The sequence below is a fragment of the Glandiceps talaboti genome, chromosome 12, assembly GCF_964340395.1.
Source record: "Glandiceps talaboti chromosome 12, keGlaTala1.1, whole genome shotgun sequence".
NCBI classification, from domain to species: Eukaryota; Metazoa; Hemichordata; class Enteropneusta; family Spengelidae; genus Glandiceps; species Glandiceps talaboti.
In genome coordinates, this window is record NC_135560.1 from 22,270,485 (window position 1) to 22,286,711 (window position 16,227).

A 16,227-nucleotide genomic window follows, 5' to 3' on the forward strand; every position below is an offset into this window, starting at 1 on the left:
CCTTATTATGACTATGACTGTATCTATACACAGTAACTACGACGTAAGTCGTTGAGAGGTCCTTGGAAAATTGGACATTGCGCTTTCAACTCTTGCATAGCTATGATGGTAATGATCAGAACCAATGTAATCTTCGTACTAAACTATTATTGGGGTGGGGATTGGGGTTTTGAGCCATTTTAGTTGCCATCCTACGAAAATGATTTTACTGTTCATGGATTTGTTTTGTTCTCCTAAATACAAACATTTCTAAAAAAAATGGCGTCAAATTGAGAATTTTGAAGAACTTGCACTATTTTCTTCGCTACACACTGGCTTTGTATTCATAGCACTACATACTACTACATACAATTTCATCTTTCGCCAATTTAGGAGAATAGGCCAGGGGTCTGGGGTCTAACTAAAAGAATTTTAGTTTTAATCCTGTTGAACTATTGATGTCGTCCCTTATTTTTCTACAGATTTAACACAAAATTCGGTAATTTTGGATTTAAAGGGTTGATCTTAATATCGTTTTCGCCTCTTTCACAATTTTGTACGACAATCCCAAATTTGTTCTTGATTTTAACGGAGAAATGGTTTCTTAAACAATTTAAGTAACAGTTAAAGGGAGTGTTTTTAATTCTAGACGACATACAACGCTAATCTTAGATACACTACTCTACTGCGCGTGCGTAATTGGCAATATTTCCTGGTCGTTTATCAATTATACTGATGACGTAACCAGCGAGTTTAAATTTGTCTCTTCCAAGGAAACATTCCTTGCGCTTGCTTGCATTACCCTCAGACCACGTCTGAGCGTTACCACCCGAAAAACGTTGTATATTAATTTTGTGCTAATCTGATTAAAATCTGATGTCACAGGTGAATGCGACTCTAATTCTTTACTTACCTATATGTCCTTCATTTTATATTTGTCGTTTGTTTTCGATTTTGTTGTTTTGAGAGTGATCGCCTTCTTTCTCTTCTTTCTGGGAAGGAAGCGTTGACAACGACGATAGCGAAAGAAATAGCAGTAAATAAATAAAACCGTGGTCACTACATCAGATTGTAATCAGATTGTATATTGGGCCTAACAAACACAAACACACACACACACACACACACACACACACACACACACACACACACACACATATATATATATATATATATATATACTTACGTACGTACGTATACATACATACATACATACATACATACATACATACATACATACATACATTACATACATACATACATACATACATACATACATGCATACATACATACATACATACATACATACACACACACACACACACACATACATACATACATACATACATACATACACACACACACACACATACATACATACATACATACATACATACATACATACATACAAACAAATACCCACATACACGTACAACCAACCAAACACACATCATATATCCATATATACATGCACAAGACAATGCTGTTCCTAATTGCTGACATTTATTGCATCACATCCATCTTCTCCTTATTTATTGCCCAAACCTCAAATTGTATCAGCATTTCATCAAGAAAATCAAGACATCCGGGACACTTTAGACTCGAGTGCAACAACCCAATCAGTTCAATTGTCTTGAAACTACATCTACTTTATCACAACTTCAGCCAGTCAATGTCGAAATCGTCAGTAAAATTACATGTATCAAGCAATCAAAGTCTTAACCAACCCAATCCTAACATCACTGCTGAAACAATGTCTCGATTCACTTCTTCCATTCATCATCATAACTGTTGTCAACTGAAGTGTCGGTCTCATTCAAATCTGTAATCGTCGTCATATAAGTCTTATATGTTGTTGTTTTTTCTACCAAGATTTACCTTCCGCTATACATGCACTGGAAACCTGTATCTATGATATAAAGCAATGGATGTCACTAAACAAACTACAACTAAATGACAACAAAACTGAACTACATTCAACCACTTGCCAGACCAGATTGATCATATCATCATTGGCTCTGTACCCATTACACCAGTCACATTAGCTCGTAACATTGGAGTATTCGATAATATCTACATGTTGAACTACCACGTCAAGAATACCTGCAAATCAATCTACACACATCTTCGTCGCATTGCATCTATAAGGCAATTCATCACCGATGACGTATACAAGTAATAAAATGAAGTCTTCCCTACTAGCATACAAATATGGTTTGACACATGTATCAAACATTAAGGTTGTTGTATCTATATCTAAACCATCAATTGACGTAATGTGGGAAATTAGGTACACAATATATGACGACCCTTCTCTTTAAGTAGATGTATCCATTACTATACTGTGGCATTAAACTACATGTAATAGCTCTTAGCAGTTTTGCCGTGTACGCTCATTTGAAATAAAAACATTTCCCCCCCCGAAGACACTAACTACTCCTTCCAATATAAGAATTATTTGGCACATGTACAAGTAAATGTAAAATGTATTACATTGGTCTGGATTTAATGATATAAAGAACCGACAAGTTTGCTATATATAACGCTAAAATTACCAACTAAAATAATAAAAATCATTCAATAACATTGAAAAAGTAGTGTACTGTATACTGAGAGAATTTTAATTAATGCTCTTCGGTACGGCCATTCACTGAGGATAACAGGGTTGAAAATACACATTATAGAAAGTATCGCTGTCTATATATATGTCTTTAAAGTAAATTATCACATTTGTGTCTTTTCACACTATGACTATAAAAACCAACACGATTGATGTGGTGGTGGTGGTGGTGGTGGTAGAAGTGTCTCCCAACTCGGTGTTGTATTTTATACTTGAGATTGTTTGACCAAATAACAACGCATTAAAAAGGAAATTTAAAGACTTCACAGAGTCGCATCAAACTTAACATGACTGGGTAAATTGAAATGATGCCATCTACTGTACTGTACTGTACAACATATAATATCTACTGCATGTATCTATGAATCTACTCAGGTCTGTTTATATGCTAAAATACAGAAAACATTAAAAATATTCTTATCTTGTGATATTTCACCGGGGTTAAAACTGTACACGCTTTCCTGCATATAAAATACATATAATTACAATACATTTTGTGTAGGCCCCAATGGCAGCTTTACGTAGTTCTATGTTTCTCAGCATCCAAACCGACCCTGTATGTCTTCAATCTGGCGATTTTTTTAAAATAGACGCCCTCTACGACAGGAATATTCAAGAATCACAACGTCACTGATTGTCAGATGGCAACCCAACAAACGCGTATCTGAGAGAAAATTATCGTTTAGTTCTGAAATTCAGGAAATTTAATCAAAGAATTTAATTTTTAATTCATTCAGACACAGTCTGTTAAAGCACGATTATGAATTCGACGAAAGTATTACGAAAATGTTTTCACACACTTACAATTTTTTAACCGACCGACCGACCGACCGACCGACCGACTGAGCATTTTTGAAGGTGTTACGATGAGAAACATCAAATTAAAGTACGGTTGCCCAAATGATATTAATACAGTCAATGTTCGACTGTGTAGGCCAGGTGGTTATTAGTTGATGATGAGTAAATATTAATATCAAGTACAAAGGAATACATCAGATTACAAACCACATACAATTGAGGTTACGTTCTAAAGTGTCACAACAAATATATGTATATCTTATTTGATATATTTCAAATACAGAATTAGATTGTACAAAACTTGACATCAATTTTTGTCGGTATTCAAATCTACAACATAAACACATTTGCCCCATGTCTGAATTTCAAGAAGAACTCTTTTGTGTAATATGGACAGTATACTATAAAGAACTTGAATGCACTTCGTCGTAACAGAAGTTTTACGACTTTTTTGAATGCACTTTGTCGTTATAGTCTCCAGTTTTACGACTTTTTTGAATTTGTTGAGTCTGCACCAAAGTAAAGTGCGATAAGGAATCCCACGAGCGTCGCCGTCAAAGTAATCAGGTAGAGTATTAAATATGCTCTGTCGATTATCTTTGCTACGTCTCGCCACTCTTGTAACCGTTTGCTCTGTGTTTGATTCTCATCCTCTTTGTTGCTACACTTGTAAATTTGGGGACATTCATTCGAACCGACACATTTGCCATTGTTGCTCTCGCTTCTCTCCTTCTGGACTGGCTGCAGTTCAAGATATGCGTTTTGAACGTCTCCTTGGGAGTTGATCGTTGTTGGTTTTACTGAATCAGATGGACTTGTAACTTTACGGATACGAACACAGGTGATTTTCCGTAGGTAATTAAATGTAAAGTTTCGTAACCAGTTCGGCACAGCGTGGCAGTTCGGCCCCTGGAAGTGCATATGAAGTGTACAGGCAGTGACAACGGCGGAAAAGATAACAAGACCTATCAGGATGAAGAAATATATTTCTGTGGAGAGAAAAGGGTGACATAACGAAATCAACATGAGTTTTCGTTATTTCAGGCACGTACTAAAAACCTAAAGTGGCACTGTCAAAGCTACACAGAGGATGTTAACCAGAAAATGCAGAGAGAGAGAGAGAGAGAGAGAGAGAGAGAGAGAGAGAGAGAGAGAGAGAGAGAGAGAGAGAGAGAGAGAGAGAGAGAGAGAGAGAGAGAGAGAGAGAGAGAGAGAGAGAGAGAGAGAGAGAGAGAGGGAGGGAGGGAGGGAGGGAGGGAGGGAGGGAGGGGGATAGAGAGTTAGAGAGAGAAGTTGATTTTTTTGGCAGACATGTCGGTGGACCACTTAGTTGGTGCGTCATTTGCATATCTGATGTGATTTCATTTGTAATTTATGTTATTTGTAGTTTAGTATCATATTTTGTATATAAAATTAATTCTAGCTTGTTATAAACAAAGACATGCTGCCAAAAATCACAGGTGAGCACAAAAATAAATAGCACCAATATACAAATTTGGTGCCAACTGATGTTTTCACTGATTGCCAAAAATAGCTAAATTTTACATTTCTTCCTTTACAAAAGACACACGAGAAAAAGACAATTTTGCTGAGTTTTGAAACCACCTTATTGCATATACGACTGATAAACTACTGCACCTGAATTCACCTTTACTTAGACTAAGTTATAATATATTTGATAACTAAGTAAAACTGACAAATTTAAAGACGTAAGACGAAGATCGCAAAAAAAAAGTTACCCCAGGCTAAAAAATTCTTGAACCTACAGTTCCGGTTTTTAGGTTAATTGGTAATTGAATATTTGGTCTTTAAGGAATTTAGAGGTGGTTGTGTTTTCTATATTTCACTCATTCGTTTTATTAATAAATTATGACGTCACTTTATATTATTTAAGTGATCTCACATGACCACGACATCTCCACACATGGGTCAACCATAAACCACGCGTATACATACCATGTTTTCTATATAATGAACAAATGCTGCTAGGATAGACTGGCCCTTTAGCTGTCTACCTTAACCCCCGTTTTTGATCAACAGTCATTGCTTGAAACATTAAGCATCTATTACATCTTAGAGGATTGCTTTATCTACGTTTTCTACACCATGTTTTCGATGACTATGTTGGCTTGAGTTATCATTAGAAAAGCATAAATCTAAATTTCTAATTGTTAAACTTCGCACAGTTATTCTATCGATCTAATTATTATAGATTTTAGCCAAGTATGGCATATATTCAACAGGATGTACATTTCAGTGATAAGATTAGTCGATTTGCAATATCCATATAAGAAATTACTTTATTTGAGTGATCAGTGAATTGAATGGTCCAACCTTCCATTGAATTGTAATGGATAGCATGTTAGATCTATTATATGCTATTGATTATGCAAGTTCAAATTTGCGTGTCCGTGGCTCAATATTTACTCTGAAACATTTAATATCGTAAAGAATCTTTTAAATGCGAAACTTATGATAATATAACCATCATTTTCTCCTGCAAGTTATTGTGAAATAGTTGCATATGTCGGTGTAATATTAGAATCATGTAAAAATCGATTGCAAGTAATTTGATTAGTTTTTGGATGACATTTCATCATCACCGTATGATTGATTTCAAATATTGTAGGTTTCAGTATGGCTCCATATGGATGACGTTGTCTGACTGTGATTTCATTTCCACTCCCATCCCAACAAACTCATGAAACAACTATATTTCACTGTTGATCGTAAATGGAAGGTCGATCTGTCAGAAATGGGTGTAACAATATATGAATATGTTTATGAACTGTTTTATAGTAGTTATATTTCTAATTAATAGCTTCTGCTTTCACATTACCCTTTGCCACATCGAGAAGGCACTGCAATTTGCCCGATTGTGAAGCTATCATATTCATATTCGTCTACAACGTTGACTATTATGCGTATCAACAAGTATATATATATAGTCTTTTTTTGACTTGCTATTATATTTTTCCTTGCTTGCATGTAACCGCAAAAATGCTAAATATCTAATTATTTTAAACGAATAAAGAAATGTACTTACGAAGTTTCGGTATGAATTCAGAATTTGGCGGCATAAACTCGGTGACAATCGTAAGGAACACAAACTGGGCGAGAATACTTGTAACACATAGAGTTACTCGCTCACCAGAGTCCGAGGGTAAATAAAATCCAACTGCTACCAAAATGCAAGCCAAAAAGGAAGGGAAGATGATGTTGAAGATATAGTACATGGAACGCCTCCTAACATGTATCGTGTATGTGATGTCCGGGAACTCGTCTTCACAACACACATACTTTTCCATATGTCGCTCAATTGGCATGTGAACTAGATCCCATTCACCGTTCATGACAAACCTTTCTGTGTTACTGCTATTGTCTATTACCATGTCAATAAATCGTCCATCGTAACTCCAAGACGCAAACTTCAGTTGACACTGCTGCTCATCAAATGGAAAATACGACACATCAATGCCACATGTTGCAGTGAAAACAAACGGCTGTAGTGCTGTAACCTCTCCGTCGTAGTTAACGATTGCATCGGTATCAAAATGGCGCCCAAACTTTTCGTCCACGCTGCAAAGATATAGGAAATGATCACACATTGTATCAAACGTAGCCAGAACAAGGAATGAATTCTTGTAGCGCTTTTAACAGTCATGAAACTCATGATAGATTCGTGAAAATTCAGCTCTGTCAGGGCCACAGCAAAGAATGACAAACAAATGTTCATCGCTAAAAGAGTAAAATGGCTAGAAAGGTTTTTAATTATTATAATTCTTGAATTCAGTAACTTTTCACTGAACGGTGATATATTTTCCGCAAAACAAGATAATGTTTTGGTTATACCGGTTAGATGATTATTCTACAGACAAAATGTTGCTGGTGTTTTATTTGACTGTATGGTGATTCTGAAATGAAATGTATGAGAAATGAAGATAGCAAAGTCAAAATATATTTAAAAGATGTTATCATCATTTGAGAAGAGATACATGCAAAGTGAATGGGGATTTAATAATTAAGACACATTTCCTAACACCAAAATTTAAACAAACAAACAAACAAACAAACAAACAACAACAACAACAACAACAACAACAACAACAACAACAACAACAACAGCAACAACACACACACACCTCATGTTAAATCCATGTACTATAACGTTGCAAAATTATGTTACTCTACTACAGTCAAGGAAAGAATGACGAATTAGCAATTGACGTGAAACTAAAATTTAACTGGAAAAGAAGGTGAATGAAACCGGAGATATGACACATACTTGCCAAACAACACAATGTCAGGTTGCCATATCTCGCTGATTGGGATATGTATCTGTAAAATATCACCGTAAATTTCAGGATCCCATTGGAGATAATCGTCATGCCATGTCTGAGATGAGAAGACAGCATATTATGTAAATTTACGACGTTATTTAGTCACTTTCTCTGAAGTTAGGTATGCAATAGAAACATTGATTTAGGATCATGAAATAGTTCTTACATATCTCCACATAACAGGAAAAAACAGACAACATTTTTGCCTATAACCTGGAAAAACTGTCGTAAATGAAGAACAAAACACACAGTAGATAGAGATAAAGGCATTTTCACATAATTTAAGTTTTCAAGTGGCAGTGAGAAAGCAGCCAAATAAAAATAAAGTAAAAACTAGAACAACGGGTTTTACGTAACCCTTTTATGTAGAGTATTGCAATTTGAAGTTCCAAACGTCTTTTATTTGTTGTGATTTATTTACACCTGGTCCAATAGTATTATGTAAATCAAAAAAAAAAGACTGGAAGTAGTACAGGTGCAGGCGAGATCGTCGAATTTAGTACCATTGTTTATGGCATTTATTAAACGGTAGTCCTGCTTGCATACGGAACCTCATTCGGGACTCGATTCTGACAATTGTCCCTCCCTTCTCCGGTGTTGTGGGTCATGTCAGTAATCTAGACCCGTGCACCGTCTGCAAGCAGGACTAATTTAATCAAACGACATGCGCAGTGTACTCACCTGGCCAAGCCAACATTTAATTGTAATTATTTGATTCTTTTCGTCCTGAAAGATAACAAAGCGGAAACAGTTGTATGTCTCGTACTTCTCAACACTTTTTCATGATTATAGATGATTTACTGTTATTTGAATTGGTCATCGTATTTGTTTGTGCTGAAAAACTAGGCATGACGCATATTCAGGGGTCACGTTGGGTCAGCTAATCACATTAATCTTTTCGCCATTTATAATGTCTCGCTCTGATAATGAAAAAATTATGGACATTATTTTGTCGGGGACCAAATGCTTCTGAAATTTGTCCACAAACCTAGGGGGTCAATCACCATTATGGCCCGTCATGTTACTAATACAAATGCTAATTTGCAAGAATTGTTCCTGTGTTGTACAACATTGATATTTTAAAATAAAATAGAGGGTATTTTGAAGTCTTGAAAATACTTGAATTAGTTCGTTATATCGTTGGTAATTTAGCGAATTCGAATCTCTGTTTTATACATTTAGTTACATTGAAAGCCAAGAGTGACATTATTTTGATTGTATTTATTGAGACAAGCCTTTATTCTTTTTAAGCTAATAAATATGTTATTTCGCTAATATATTCGAAAGACACAGAACTTGACAAGGCATTTATACATAAATCAAAATAAGCAACTGCTGTTTAATATCACAAACAAAAGTATATGTGTAAATGTGCACCAGCTGATCATGATTGTTGATTGTAAACAAAGAAAAGAACAGAAATGCATTCATATGTTTGCAATACATTATATTAGACTTTGGAATTGCTCGTAAATAATGACATCTGTACAGAGATAAAGTGGGATATCTTTTTGATCAATATTGCCAGATACGTGACTGTGGTACATAAGGCAGACCCTCTATTGCCCGTAATTATCAAGTGTTTGTTATGCCTAAAGGCTATCATATACAAACAACCCATGCTTAGCCTATTATAAACGACCCGCTTCAGGCCTAAATGTTACACTAAACATATTTTAAACAATAAAACCGTCGAATCATCGAAATAATGACAGATTGCTCTGATGATCTAGAAATTCATTCAATTTTCCTAATAGTTCACAAATTATTGACCAAAAAGATGACAGACCGGTCAGCTGTTACAATATGTATATCAAAAGCAGTATCTATCAAACCAATTTCATATTCGATGCTGACAAATTAAATATCTGTTCGCAGGTGTTTGCCCTAGGTGTATATTACAAAGTCCTTTACAAAGCCCAGCGTCAACCACACCTGGCAATGTTAATTCAATTACACATAACATACAGAATGCCAAATTATTCCAAATTTAATTATACACTCACCTTTACTTCGATTTTATTCTGTTGATCCTTAATCGTTTGACCTAAATGATTCAACTACAGAATCTTTGAGTTCACTAGATTATTAAAGTATTTGAAATGGATTGATGTTTTCCAGATCGATATATTTTACAGATGATGTTTTTAAGAGACCTAAAGGACTTCAAGAAATGTTATGCATTATGCTTCTCCCGTTTCTAGCTACCAACCAACCAACCAACCAACCAACCAACGATCGAACGAACGAGGCGAAAAGTTAAAGTACTTAACGATCAATCATATCCACGGTGCTGACGTGAAAAAATATATAATTCTTCGCAGATTAACGTTTTAATAACATTAGAAAATAACGTTTCCATGACAACGACACGTGGGTGTATTTATAGATTGGATGATTTCATACCGTTACATCACACTCTCTCATTACAAGGCTTCGTTATCAATTACCTGTTGTTGATATCATATTTGCTATGAATCCTTATCATGTAACATTTTGTTATCATGGGAGTTAATTTGTTATATCTGTGTTATTATTACATGATTTCGCAGATTACAATGTTCATATGAATATTAAACCAATCAGCAATTTTACAAACTGAATATCATTCTAGATCACCATGGTAGCCAGCGATACATATCGCACATTCAAACATATTCTTGTATCACCACATTACCATCTATTACTTGACACATCCATGTTTTGACAAAACTTTGTCAAGCAGACGAACAATTTTTCTTACACAGCTGTGCTAAAAGTGAATTAAAAATGGCCACACAGTGTGTAAATACATCAATGCTGTTACCAACAAGTATCCATATGGCAACCACATGACATATACTATAATATGAGTTGCTATTTGGGGTATATGACCACATGTCATGATCAGTAAATTAGGCCAAATAAAACAAGTGTGTGGTTCCGAGTACGTTCAATTTTAGAATAGGTGGGGTAGGTAGATTTTTTATTTTATTCATTATTTTAATATGTGAGTGTCTAGTTCAGTTAGTTATGTTTTCCGTTTTTTTCCCAAATGGTCTCTGTGTTATTGGTTTCTTCCTATCAGATGTACAGCCATTGCAGATTGGAAGAACAGTTTTATATTGTCATTTTAAGTTGGTGTCAGTTTCCACATCTACTATTTATGGTGAGACTTCACACAGTGTTTTGCGATTTTTATTATTTTTTTCTCGAATATGTAAACAAAACCGTTTAGGGTCGGTAGTGAAAAACTAGGTTGGGTCGGGTAATCGGACCCAAACAATTTGTTTTAGGTAATTTATGTCTCGATTTCATTGAACACACTTCTGAGAAATTCTGCAAGAATTAACGAATTCCCTAAATTTTCTGATTTGAAATCTTGAAATTCACTACGTTTATATTGGTTTTAAGTTCAAGACTTGATGTATTTATTTAACGTTTCCGCATTATGACTGGCATTAATGTGTTTTATCGTTTTTCATATTAATAATAAAAATGCATCTTTCATCATTATTATCGTTTTCATTGTATGATTGCTTATAAATCGAATGTAAATAACTTGATTAGCTTACTCATTTAAGGAGAAAGTCTAAACATGAATAGAAAATTTACGGAGTTACCCAGAATGGTAATCAATGTATGAACATGCATTATTATGTAGAAATACAAAGTACTCTTTTATGAAAAGTTGCTAAACATTAACACCATTAGAGGAATAATAAAATTATATGATATCGATGAGCTAGACGGGTGTTTTATTGACGATTCAAAATTCGCATTAAAGGAATATACTTTTGGTGACAATATTTCATTGTTCAGTTGGATTTGAATATTCAAATGTTGCTCCAGGTGCCATCCGTTGACATGCGTTGGCGGCTATCTTCTTTAATCCTCATTAATTAAATAATCAATTTTTTACACAATTCTAAAAGTCATGTTTGATGTTTGACCCTGTTGTGTGGGACTCCCTATCCTCAGCAAGATTTGCAAATTATGTTAATAATTCTAGATCTAATTTGTATGAAATGTTGATTTATTTGCTGTGGGCCAGCTTTCAGTATACATAACTTTATGTTTATTAAATATATGGCGTATATGTCTTTATGTAGTCGCTACACAAATACACTCTGAAATGATCACATGTCACAGCTGTGTTTGCCAGAAATATATCTTTAGGTTGGAATACTACTTGCTGTGAGCTTAAAGTCGAGCCGAAATCTATCGTTTCAGATACCTCCATACTTAATTGTTGAGACAGTAGTTTTACTTTTAATAAGTTTAAGCAAATGGCAGTCATTCATGCACATGTACTATACTATTCGCTGCAAGGTATGTGATACATAGAGAGAATACTTACTATATCTAGCATTTGAATCGGGGTGAGACGATGTCTTACGGTGATTGGCTTCGACTCATTTCTTACTGGCCTGACGTGGTACTTGGGATATATATCAAGCAAGTCATCAACTAGTCTGGCACCCTGTTCAGATGATGTCACGTGACCTATCAAGAGATGCATATGAAAACAGGATAAATAAGACGACCAATTGTGTTTGAAAATGAAGACTACAAAAGTCAGTTACAATGTATAGATGATATGAACACTCTAATTTCACATCTTTCAGGTTTTCTATGACATTCGAGGAGTTTGTGATCCTTTCTCCAAGAAAACTGACAAGCTTTCATTTGTCTCCACATTTTAAGTATCGTTGTCAAATATCATGAGAATTAAACTCTCTGTTACAAAATGTCTGTATTTCATAAAATCGTCTTGCTCTACTTGTTATTTACCAAATACTTACTAGTGTCTTAAGTTACGATGTACGGAGAATTGTCGATTAATATATAACCGATGCCACCTCTTGCAGCAGTATTGATAAGGAAATAGAATTGTCAGGTTGGCAGAACTTATTCATTTATTATTCACTATAAGAAGTTTTTATTGTAATTCACTTTGGGTTTCTTTTGACAGTTAACGTGTCTCTCTAAGATATTTATGAGTAAAATCTCAACAGCTTAATGCATACGATAAGCCGATTAATTTGCCGGTTCTGGTTTACGATATCTCAAGGAGCATACATGACAAGAACTGAATCATTCATAGCATAGGTATATGGATCAAAGATATAGCAAGTCTGTTATTTATTGATCTGAACTGCGAGAATCAAGTTTTGAAGGGTCAAAGATATTATAATGGTGACTATAAAAAGGACAAACGAATTCACTTCCCAAAACGTAAGTGTAACAGTTATAATACGCTTTCTCTATGCTTGTACGAGTATTCAATTTGGTACATTTCATTCAAGTGTTGCAATTTTGATTATAGTTCATCCCAAGAAGCACTTTAACATCATTGACATGTATGATTCGGTAAGTTGAGAATTTAATAAATGGCTAACACCATAGCATTTGTTACTCGAACAGCAGCATTTCTCAAAGGACTGTTATGGCGTAATTGCACGTAATAAATGAACGGCGACTGATATAATTTCTATAGTTATTAATGCAATTATATTAGAAATACTGCTGGTTGAGCGATGAATTCAAAAGTTAATGGTCTCTTTGTTAATCATTCATCGCAATGATGTAGTCAAGTGAGAATGAATGTTGATACTGTAACATGTAACCCAGTTACATACGATCATTGGTGTAGCTTCACCACAATGACCATCGACCCATTGTACTGAATTATTAATCAGGTTTATACCAGTAACAGGTATTAATATTAAAAATACCAATCATAGAAGGTGACATAAAATTCCCGAAGTAGTTAATGTATAATTTCTTCACCTACAAGACTATGTGTTTATAACAATAAGCTTATGTATGAGTTAGCTGTCATCATTTAAGGCGCTTAATGTCTAATCTCATATAATGAATACAGCTAATGAGAAGTATCATAATGGCATAGAAAAAATCAATTCCTTCAAAGTCGCACATCACTCAGTGAGATTGATACTGTATTACTTTAGATGCTCCATTCCATTCCATGGTCATTTTTGTATCCTTGTATTCATTGATTGTTTATTGTATATTTTGATATTAAATGATGGGAGTCGTTACCTTACGTGCGTTATTATCTAGCCTGGTAGTTTGAATTCAATAAATCGAATATTGATTTTTGATAACTTCACGTCATATACTTTGTTGATCCATCATCAAAATGTCCTACGTTAATAATAATACATCTCAAGTATGTAACCTTTGGTTTGGTTGAGAAAATATTTTAGAATGTCAGAAATACTAATGTTAGATCAACGAGCTATTTGATTAAGTTAGTCATAGAATTGCAATGGTGGATTCAAAATGGTTGTATCATTAATATTTCAGATATGCACGTAAACATGTATCATATCAATCATTACTATTTGAGATATGCATAGAAGTCCTTCCTTGCTTAAAGCTGCACTAGCTGTAACTGGCGTATTATTTCACTTCGACCAGACAACCAACAATATATTGACTGAAACTTAAATAGTAATAACTAGACATTGTACACGTTGATTTTTAGTCAATGTTATTCATAATTAGTAAGGAAACATGTTCAGATAGCTTCGGGTTGAAGTTTTTTGGGTTCGGACCCCAACATAATGTCGATTTGATTTATTTTACCATATTTAGTGTATAACTACACACATATGGTTACTAACAAATGATTCAATACTAGTTAGGGTGTATGATATTATGTATTAAAGTCAATATTAGTATTCAATTTAACCAAGGCTAACTCTCTTATTCGTAATTTTTGGAATTGTTCATATTCTGTTAAATGTATTTTATTTCAAGCTTATTGTTCGTCAATGTATTGTTCGCATATTTGGAGTGTTTATACCAGTAAGTGTTTTAATGATGTACGAGTTGCGTACAATAATGCTTTTAGAATTTTACTTGGTATAAAGAGGCGTGTTAGTATTTCTAACATGTTTGTTCGTAGTTTCATTATGACTTTTGAAAGTAAGCAGCGTACTCTGAAATCCAAATTTTATTTTAGACTTAAAGAGAGTAATAATATTTTAATTGCTGCTTCGTTGTCAGATTTTGTCATTTTTAATAGTAAATTTTGGATTCTTTATTGAATGTTTTTAAATGTGTACTGTAAATTAGTCTTTTTGTGTCTGTTTTTTATGTTGTTCGTGCAATTTATTTTGTTTGTGAGCTTGCTCTCGAAATAAAACTATTATTATTATTATTATTATTATTATTATTATCTTTGTTCCAAACACAACTTGACAATTTTAGTTGAAGTGTGCAGTCGAAAATTTCAGGTCAAGTTGTGTTTGGAACAAAAGTTAAATTGAATACTATGGTTTACCAATACAGATGAATTTCCATTTGAAGTAAGTCAATATTTTCTAACAAAACAGTTTCAATAAATGTTTTAGTTGCAACTGAAATATTCCTTATATGTAATGACTTACACATAATATTGTACACCGTGAACTGTATTGAATCACCTGTGGATAAATATACGTATCTTAAATGATCAGATGATTTTTGCATGGTACAGTCATCTCAATGCCCTTACCATGTACGGTGACGTGAATTGGAAATTGGAATTACTCCCAGAGGAATAATTTCCGGTCCCTAGATGTAGAACAGAGTCGACTATCACATTTATCGTTAACTTCCATTTACTACCATAGTTACTAAAGATCAAGACAGGAGATAAGGAAAAGAGAAGAAATAGAAGAACTACAGAACCATCACATGTCATTCTATTAATATACTATTCCTGACATATAAATTTAGCAATAATCAAACTGAGTAGAAACCATTGGGGTTAATACTTCCCTAATATTTGGTACTAAAATAGTCACATCTTGACAGCCCTAAACTTTTCATTCATGTCGGAAAGAGGAACTCATTGTGAAACCTACTTATGTGAGAGTCTTCTTTGAACTAGTCAACAAGCCATTGGGGTTAATACTTCCCTAATATTTGGTACTAAAATAGTCACATCTTGACAGCCCTAAACTTTTCATTCATGTCGGAAAGAGGAACTCATTGTGAAACCTACATATGTGAGAGTCTTCTTTGAACTAGTCAACAATGAAAAGACAAGATGCTAAACGATTATGCAATATAGCTTTAGATTCAAGTGAAAGGTAATGTTGCATGGCCTGGAAGATGTCAATCTCAGGTCACTCCTACTTGGAGTCTCGTCAAGAAGGCATTGTAGTAGGCAGTACGTGAAACAATGCTTTGAATATCATTGCATTAGTACATGCCCGCATAATGCATAGTTTATCAGAATTACGACATGTTAAAACCGCATACTCATGCTTTATTCCATCTAGTATATATGTACACACTTCCTTTGTTGTCGGGGCAATATCTGTATATAGGTACAAGATCTGTAGACGGCCAGATGTTTCCGTGTGTGTATACAGTGTTTACAGACAGTTAAAAGTCATTTAGGGTTATGTTCACCCCAATGATGAGTGTTCTATTCAGATGGAGATCTCAGTATACAATACTGATGTAATTTGAACGCTTACCAGTCATAAC

General features: G+C 34.3%; 1 protein-coding gene across 1 annotated transcript in view; it reads right to left on the minus strand.

The window, feature by feature from the left end:
• Positions 1-1,481: 1,481 nt before the first annotated feature.
• Positions 1,482-16,227, minus strand: part of LOC144443351 (neuronal acetylcholine receptor subunit alpha-10-like) — a 37,660-nt gene continuing 22,914 nt past the window's right edge. The window contains exons 3-7 of the mRNA XM_078132811.1: positions 12,077-12,222; positions 8,419-8,463; positions 7,683-7,792; positions 6,444-6,976; positions 1,482-4,386 (exon numbers count right to left, since the gene is read on the minus strand). Coding sequence (XP_077988937.1) covers positions 3,881-4,386; positions 6,444-6,976; positions 7,683-7,792; positions 8,419-8,463; positions 12,077-12,222 — 1,340 coding nt within the window. The 3' untranslated portion in view covers positions 1,482-3,880. The remainder of the gene's footprint in view (positions 4,387-6,443; positions 6,977-7,682; positions 7,793-8,418; positions 8,464-12,076; positions 12,223-16,227) is intronic.